This window comes from Ostrinia furnacalis, unplaced genomic scaffold (genome assembly GCF_004193835.3).
Source record: "Ostrinia furnacalis isolate ACB-3 unplaced genomic scaffold, ASM419383v2 OfSCF4982, whole genome shotgun sequence".
Lineage (NCBI taxonomy): Eukaryota > Metazoa > Arthropoda > Insecta > Lepidoptera > Crambidae > Ostrinia > Ostrinia furnacalis.
The window spans coordinates 1-9,292 of record NW_021135221.1 but is presented as its reverse complement, the minus strand read 5'-3'; the positions used below and the strand labels follow the sequence as shown (position 1 = coordinate 9,292).

Sequence of the window (9,292 nt, the reverse complement as noted above, 5' to 3'; positions counted from 1 at the left end):
GAAAAAAATAATTGGATCCCTTTTGGGTAAAAGCACAGATCACAAATAAGTTACGTTTTCACCATCAATCCGTATTTTTCAATGACCCCTATGAAAACAAAAATCCTATTAAGTGTTACCATAGGGGTCACTTAAAAATTAGGGATTGATGGTGAAAAAAACGGGCAGAAGTCTCCTCCATCTTTTTATAATTGAAGGATTTGAAGGTTAATATGAATAAAATGGAGTGGGGAGGCCTTTGTCCAGCAGTGGACGTCATTTGGCTGAGACGACAACGACGACGATGAATAAAATCTTATCCATACACTTAAACATCTTTTATTTTCATTTATATTCCAGCCAGGTGCGCGTTTAGCTCAATCGGGTTGCAGATTAGTGTGTTGATCATAAAATTAATATACCTAGCGGAATAGAGCAACAAATAACTGAGCGAGCGAGATGTCACTGGCAGAAACACTGTGTGATAAAAAGAGATGCGTGATGCCGTCGCCGTCACGTCAAACAGAACCATTTTTAACAGTTCAGAGGCATACAGTGGCATGCTGAAAATGTTAACTTTTATACATAATCATATTTTCAGATTTTACGTTAGTGAAATCGTGATTTTTTAAGAGAAAACTGCTTCAGAAACTTGGTGCCTGGTTCAGTGATTGATTTATTGTACAACAGTGAAATATTAATCCTGATACTGACATACAGGTGTCATACAAAATTGGTTTCGTTTGACAGATCGTGGTCGTCGCCCTATTCCGAAGGAATATTATCTTTATGGTTTTGATTTTTTTTTGTTGTATTTATTTATTTATTCGGCCTGGCTCGGCGCTGCTGCCCTTAGGGATTTCTCCAAGTTCTTCAGAGCTGGTGTGATGCTGCTTCCGAGGTCTTCCACCACACTTGAGAGGTATGCTGGAATAGAAATAAAAACGTAATTTCAAAATCAAAAGTCGAACCGACAAATCTGTTAAAATTTGACACCCTGTATTTTTATTGCATGGGTCATTAGGGTTAATTATAAGGATGAAATCTCCTTAACGCAAATAAATTATTATTTCTATTCTATTCTAACAAACTTTATAAATGAAATGAAAGGAAAGCCATGAAATCTTAAATTATTTTAATTATTTCCAAAAAATTATATGGTATGGTCGTGAATTTTCGGAAAATCTTTGAATGCAGTTCTCTTTCCTTTAAAAAATAAAGGAATGTTTTCTTTGAGTAAAATTATCTATCTACAGTATTAAGAGTATAGGTCCAAAATACTGAACTGTCCTGTCCTATCCATGACATTGACAGCGGGGCGCCACCGTCAATACCGGATCGCTGGTTCCGATTTTTGCCATGTTGGAAACCATATAGTTGAACGATGGTAGCGCTCCCCTGTCATTGAGTTTGGCGGGACAGTTCAGCGTGGGTCATCTATACTTTTCCTTCAGCTTACATTCCAAGATTATAATATACGTACCAATATCAGTAAGACACCTCTTAGTTCCCAAAGCGTCCATGTTGCGAATGTTCAGTATCTTCTCAGCGTACACTTCGCATGTGTGTGTGCATACCTGTAAAAAATATTATTAAAACACCTATGATAAGAAATAAAATATAGGATTCTAAAATTTCTAAAGGACGTAAGACACTTATCAACCCTGAAAGGGATCGTAACCGTATCAACTCGAGGCGGTCAGTATTCATTGAATGAAACTCCATACTGCAACGCACACGTATCCGCACCGTAACGTAAACGACTCGTCTCGCGGTCGACGGCGCGCGAACGGAACTATTCTCTCTCTTTCCCACCGCTGCAACTCCTGTGTAGCCAGGATCTACAGCTTGACCGCCAATAACCCAACCAGTGAAGGCCAAGTTTGTCCCGGGGGAAAGTTGAACTGTCATTGGACCCGCAACGAAATTAATCAGAAGAACATAGGAGGAACAACAAACATTGTAGGTTTGTTGTCGACACGAAAAGAAGATAGGAGAAGTTCGAATTTAAGGTTCGACATCCTTCTAGTGTAAAGGTCATAGCAAACTTATCAACCCGGAAAGGCATCAACACCGTTTAGCCATTCGCGCGCTGTCAATGAGGGCTATCGTTTTTATACTTAACAGTTGGCATCCCTGGCGATTGACAGGACCTTACTCTACAGTGGCGTCATCTTGATGAGTGCAAATGCAATAGTCCTCCTACCACTTTCGCGCTCACCAGTTGGTGCCACTGTCTTCGCTACTAGCAAGTGACAGGACCTTACTCTACAGTGGCGCTAACTGGTGAGCGCTAAAACGATAGCCCTCATTGCGAGGCGAGGCGTTTACGTTACGGTGCGGATATGTGTGCGTTGCAGTATGGAGTTTCATACAAAGAATACTGACCGCCTCGAGTTGATACGGTTACGATCCGTTTCCGGGGTGATAAGTGTGCTTCGTTCTTAAAGCGGATGACAGGTGACTAAACAAAAGTTTAACTAACCTTTAAGATGGATTACTTTTGTAAACTTATTTAAAGATTCTTACCTCAGATAAAAACTGCCAGGGGGCTTGCTTCTCTGATAAATGCATTTCTAGATGCTGCGGTAACGTCATTAGGTACTGGCCAATCTGTAAAATAAGAAAATTCGTGTAAATATTATTACAGTTCCGTGAAATTTTCGTCTGTGCGAGTTTGCATTGAACGTTGTCGCTAGCGAGTACGTCAAAAAAATGATTTTAGTTCTTGAAAGTATCCGCTAGGGGCACTGTACAATCTGTTATACCACAGAATAATAATAAGTACTACGTACAGAAGTTTTACTTCGCGAAGGTATTTAAAGAAATGTATACTTAATGTCATTAACAATATGGTGTAATTTAGCCTGTCTCAAGAGTCAAGCACCATTTTGTTGACAAACGTCAGTGATCGGCACTGCGCCGAAGCTATAGGGCTGACTTCGGTAAAATGATGTGACGTGAGGTGCCAAACTGCGGAAAATGGCGGAGGAAATACATGATTTAGCATGAATTATCATGAATAATATTAACTACTTATTTACCTCTCAGTGTCTTGAGGCAATTTAAAAAAGTACATTCTGTGTTTTTATTATTATTTAGGCAGTTAAATACTGCACAGTATTTAGTACACCATTTTCTTTATTTTCTTCCATCATACAAAAGAATACGCGTGCGTGAGTCAATGTTCGCTCGTATGTGAGGCCTTGTCGAATAGTATCCTGTAGGTGGGCCATCGTGCGTGTTTTGTTTTCGATGTAAACTCGCGGAGATGAACAGGCCTGGTTATACATTTAATGTAATTTTTTACGCTGTCGCTAGCGTTTGAGGTAAACTCGTACTAAGCCCCCTAATAGCGGTTGCTCTTTCCGTTAAATAAGACATAGGAAGAGAGAGTGAAAACTAGCACTTACCTCAGTAATGTATTCCTGGGGAGACAGGGCGAAGTCGGGCAGATCGGTGGACAACGCGTCGTTGTTATTCCAAACGGGAAGCTGGGGTATTTTGTCTGTTGATAGAAAAAGTATTGTGTCAAACTTTATTGGGAAATAATTTAAAGTTTGTAGGAAAAGATGTTGGTTTTGTAAAGTGACACTAAAATCAAGTGGCAGTGGGCGGGGCACATAGCTCGTAGAGACGATGGCCGTTGGGGCAGGAAAGTTCTCGAGTGGCGACCACGGGCTGGAAGACGTAGCGAGGGCTGGCCTCCTATTAGGTGGACCGACGATCAGTTGAAGGTCGCGGGAAGAGCCTGGATGCGGGCAGCGCAGGACCGTTATTTGTGGAAAACCTTGGGGGAGGCCTTTGTCCAGCAGTGGACGTCATTTGGATGAAACGACATTTGAATTTTAATTAACTATGTAACTAGAACTTTTTTATTTATAGAAAAAATCAAAAACGACTCAAAAGGTGCATAAAAGCATAAAACTTTAACACCGCGATGCAGGTTAGCATGCGCGGAAGCGTGCTCCATAGTAAGCTTGCATCAGCGCCATCTGTTGACTGATTCCTGTAACTACTTTGTAGTGGCGAGTCGATAGGTGTCGCCACTCTCATACCAAGCTGTGACTATGTGTTCTTTCAAATCTTGCTCCAATGAGGGATATCGCTTTTGAAAAATCCGCCAGATAGCTATACTACGTATTGCTAACGCGAGGTCCAAATGCTGCATGATTGGTGGATTTTGACATATCTGTCAATGTCATGTCAAAAATAACCAATCGTGCAGCGTTTGGACCTCGCGTCTACGTATTGCCATCTGGCGGATTTTTCAATCGCGAAAACCCTCATTGGAGCAAGATTTGAAAGGACATATAGAGCCACAGCTTGGTGTGAGAGTGCTCGCTACTACAAAGTAGTTACAGGAATCAGTCAACAGATGGCGCTGATGCAAGCTTGTTATGGCGCATCATCATCGATTCATTGGGATTCAAACCTGGGATGACTTACCAAGCTGCGCCTCCACCGGCCTCCTCAGTACGGCCCTCGCGAGCGCGCGCAACTGGTCCTTGGTTCTGCGGAGCGCGGCCAAGGAGGGATAGGCCTCCGCCCTCAACGAAGACAGTTTCTAAAGAGCTGGCTTGGTCACTTTTCTTCTAGATTTGGCTCCCACTGGGAGTCGAATCCGGGATTTCTGACGCCCGTATTCACGAACATTACTATGAGGTCTCATAGTGCGCGTGGACGCACAGGGTGACACACACCAATCACAGAGCTCTATTCGAAGCTGTGCGTTTGATTTGCAGCTTCACTTAAGCAAGTATCGTTTTTGAATACGGGCATCAATTACTTACCTTCTTCTTTCTCCCAGATTTTGTTCCCTCTGGGAATCGAACCCTAAGGTCTCATTGACCCAGATGCAGTCTTCTCAATATAGCAAGATCCTTGGATTTCCCTTTCCTTTCTTAAAGCTCCTGCTGAGAATCGAACCCGGGTGTACTTACAAATCTGTGCCTCCTCAGTATAAGCTCACAACGCCTAGTACTTGAACCTCTTTTCAATTCTTCCTCCTCTTGGGAATCGAAGCTAGAACCTTTGAACACACTCACCAAGCAGCGCTTGGCCGGCCTATTCAGTATAAACCATCTCGAGTTTCTATACAGGGTGTTAGGTAAATGGGTATATGAGCCGACACTAGCCCATGTTAACATGGCCATATAAATGGTATGGTGAAGTCAGAAAATTGATATCTTCATTTTAATTATTTTAATTTTCATACAAATCGGATTTTATAAAATTTATTTTGTATGAAAATTAAAAAAAAAATGATGATATCAAATTTCTGACTTCACTATACCATTTATATGCTCATATTTACATGGGCTAGTGTCGGCTCATATACCCATTTACCTAACACCCTGTATATACTAGCCCGCATTATTTTTTACCATCTCGCCTTTCTATTTATACTAGTCAGGAAAAAAAACTCCGTCACCGCGATGCAGGTTAGTACGCACGGCCGCGTGCGCCATAGTAAGCTTGCATCAGCGCCATCTGTTGACTGATTCCTGTAACTACTTTGTAGTAGCGAGCACTCTCACACCAAGCTGTGACTTTATGTGTCCTTTCAAATCTTGCTCCAATGAGGGTTTTCGCGAATGAAAGATCCGCTAGATGGCAATACGTAGACGCGAGGTCCAAACGCTGCATGATTGGTTATTTTTGACATGACATTGACAGATATGTCAAAATCCACCAATCACGTAGCAGTCAGACCCCACATCCACGTCCCGCCATCTAGCGGATCTTTCATATGCGAAAACCCTCATTGGGATTCGAACCTGGGATTACTTACCAAGCTGCGCCTCCACCGGCCTCCTCAGCACGGCTCTCGCGAGCGCGCGCAGCTGGTCTTTGGTCCTGCGGAGCGCGGCCAAGGAGGGGTAGGCCTCCGCCCTCAACGAAGACAGTTTCTAAAGAGCTGGCTTGGTCACTTTTCTTCTAGATTTGGCTCCCAATGGGAGTCGAATCCGGGATTTCTGACGCCCGTATTCACGAACATTACTATGAGGTCTCATAGTGCGCGTGGACGCACAGGGTGACACACACCAATCACAGAGCTCTATTCGAAGCTGTGCGTTTGATTTGCAGCTTCACTTAAGCAAGTATCGTTTTTGAATACGGGCATCAATTACTTACCTTCTTCTTTCTCCCAGATTTTGTTCCCTCTGTAACAGACAGACAGACAGACAGACAGACAGACAGAGTTACTTTCGCATTTATAATATTAGTTGGGATGAAAATTAAAAAAAAAATAATGATATCAAATTTCTGACTTCACTATACCATTTATATGCTCATATTTACATGGGCTAGTGTCGGCTCATATACCCATTTACCTAACACCCTGTATATACTAGCCCGCATTATTTTTTACCATCTCGCCTTTCTATTTATACTAGTCAGGAAAAAAAACTCCGTCACCGCGATGCAGGTTAGTACGCACGGCCGCGTGCGCCATAGTAAGCTTGCATCAGCGCCATCTGTTGACTGATTCCTGTAACTACTTTGTAGCAGCGAGCACTCTCATACCAAGCTGTGACTGTGTGTCCTTTCAAATCTTGCTCCAATGAGGGTTTTCGCGAATGAAAGATCCGCTAGATGGCGGGACGTGGATGTGGGGTCTGACTGCTGCGTGATTGGTGGATTTTGACATATCTGTAAATGTCATGTCAAAAATAACCAATTATGCAGCATTTGGACCTCGCGTCATTGCCATCTGGCGGGTTTTTCATTCGCGAAAACCCTCATTGGGATTCGAACCTGGGATTACTTACCAAGCTGCGCCTCCACCGGCCTCCTCAGCACGGCTCTCGCGAGCGCGCGCAGCTGGTCCTTGGTCCTGCGGAGCGCGGCCAAGGAGGGGTAGGCCTCCGCCCTCAACGAAGACAGTTTCGCGCGGGGACCGCTGTCTAGTAGTAGAGCTGGCAGGTCTTCGAGTATGTGAGGTTCTGATGGCTCTGAAATGAAGGTGTTGGAATTAGTTCCGGATTTGGCCTAGAGATGGCGCTGCTCCGTTTTATTTCGCGGTGTCATTTATTGTATAGACATTTTGTGTGAAAATGGAGAATGTTGGTTTCGAGGGCTCTGAAATATAGGTTTTAGAATGAGGGCTACTGTTTCAGCGCTCGCCAGTTCGCGCCACTGTAGGTAGAGTAGGATTATGATTATTGCAATCGATTATGAAGTTTTACTACGCGGTTTTATTTGTCATACAGAAAATTTTGAAGGAAATTGGGGAATTCTAATATGGTGTATCCCATAATAAGCAAAGAAAAGAAGATCTTGGTTTAAATAGCAAAAAATATTAAATAACCACTTAGGTCCTAGATTTTATTTTATTTTATTTATTTATTAGGTACACCAACAAAGTCACATACATAATACAGTTCATACATTTTAACATGGTTTAACACATGATACGTATAATATGACCTCAATTACAGGTATACACAGCATTTCTTTTTGCAATGTTAGGGTAATTATACACCAGTAAAAATAAAAATCAATTGAATAGAGTTTAGAGATAACGAGATAAAGACTTGTCTGATGGACAGACGACCATATTGGCTCGCTCCTTCTCAATGAATGAAACACTAATGCCCGTTTTCACCATCAATTCCTAATTTTTAAGTGACCCATATGAAAACAAATTTCATATTATTTGTTACCATAGGGGTCACTTAAAAATTAGGGATTGATGGTGAAAACGGGCATAAGTGCCCTAAATAGTCTGCTTGCGACCTTTTTTACCTGACTTAGATTACCTTCGTCCTTGCTCTCTCTTAGAGGTGGGCGCCACACCGGCGCGCCGCCGCCGCCGCGAATTTTTTCACGCCGCCGCCGCCGACGACCAGCTGTCGGCGCGCCGATACTGATACTGTACCAACTACTTGCAATTTATTCCTCTTCTATACTGTACTAATTTGTGTTTCGAACGCAGAAGAACTATTTCTTTATTGAGTTGAGCGTCTATTCTAGTTCAATAAAGTCCTAGTATCACTGCGACCGGTACCGATCTATTGTGAGTGGCGCTATTTTCCTTACAGTTCGCCTCCGAGTCCTGCATCCATTAGGAATTGCAGTATGTTTTGGGGGGCGATATGTTTTACATCTTGTGGGCTTAGGATGTGTTTGCCCAGGTGTAAGCTCCGCTTGCGCATCAAAGGTCCGCAGTCCGTGAGAATGTGTAGTGGCGTTTCATCTGCCTCATGGNCTTTGTAGTAGCGAGCACTCTCACACCAAGCTGTGACTTTATGTGTCCTTTCAAATCTTGCTCCAATGAGGGTTTTCGCGAATGAAAGATCCGCTAGATGGCAATACGTAGACGCGAGGTCCAAACGCTGCATGATTGGTTATTTTTGACATGACATTGACAGATATGTCAAAATCCACCAATCACGTAGCAGTCAGACCCCACATCCACGTCCCGCCATCTAGCGGATCTTTCATATGCGAAAACCCTCATTGGGATTCGAACCTGGGATTACTTACCAAGCTGCGCCTCCACCGGCCTCCTCAGCACGGCTCTCGCGAGCGCGCGCAGCTGGTCTTTGGTCCTGCGGAGCGCGGCCAAGGAGGGGTAGGCCTCCGCCCTCAACGAAGACAGTTTCTAAAGAGCTGGCTTGGTCACTTTTCTTCTAGATTTGGCTCCCAATGGGAGTCGAATCCGGGATTTCTGACGCCCGTATTCACGAACATTACTATGAGGTCTCATAGTGCGCGTGGACGCACAGGGTGACACACACCAATCACAGAGCTCTATTCGAAGCTGTGCGTTTGATTTGCAGCTTCACTTAAGCAAGTATCGTTTTTGAATACGGGCATCAATTACTTACCTTCTTCTTTCTCCCAGATTTTGTTCCCTCTGAGAATCGAACCCTAAGACCTCTGGGTCTCATTGACCCAGATGCAGTCTTCTCAATATAGCAAGATCCTTGGATTTCCCTTTCCTTTCTTAAAGCTCCTGCTGAGAATCGAACCCGGGTGTACTTACAAATCTGTGCCTCCTCAGTATAAGCTCACAACGCCTAGTACTTGAACCTCTTTTCAATTCTTCCTCCTCTTGGGAATCGAAGCTAGAACCTTTGAACACACTCACCAAGCAGCGCTTGGCCGGCCTATTCAGTATAAACCATCTCGAGTTTCTATACAGGGTGTTAGATAAATGGGTATATGAGCCGACACTAGCCCATGTTAACATGGCCATATAAATGGTATGGTGAAGTCAGAAAATTGATATCTTCATTTTAATTATTTTAATTTTCATACAAATCGGATTTTATAAAATTTATTTTGTACTAGCTTTCCGCCC

General features: G+C 43.2%; 2 protein-coding genes across 2 annotated transcripts; both read right to left on the bottom strand.

Moving 5' to 3' along the window:
- Positions 1-302: 302 nt before the first annotated feature.
- On the bottom strand, positions 303-6,439 carry LOC114360401 (conserved oligomeric Golgi complex subunit 7). The gene is made up of 6 exons (XM_028315115.1): positions 6,425-6,439; positions 5,774-5,891; positions 3,393-3,487; positions 2,509-2,592; positions 1,463-1,556; positions 303-906 (listed from the first exon to the last, which is right to left on the bottom strand). The coding sequence occupies exons 1-6, from the start codon at positions 6,437-6,439 to the stop codon at positions 803-805; spliced, it is 510 nt and encodes a 169-aa protein (XP_028170916.1). The 3' UTR covers positions 303-802.
- Positions 6,440-6,743: 304 nt separating this feature from the next.
- Positions 6,744-8,590, bottom strand: LOC114360399 (uncharacterized; the record flags this gene model as incomplete). Its single annotated transcript, XM_028315113.1, has 3 exons — positions 6,744-6,938; positions 7,746-7,760; positions 8,473-8,590. Coding segments are annotated over 3 exons (324 nt in total), but the record flags the coding sequence as incomplete, so codon positions are not given.
- Between the last annotated feature and the right edge of the window lie 702 nt (positions 8,591-9,292).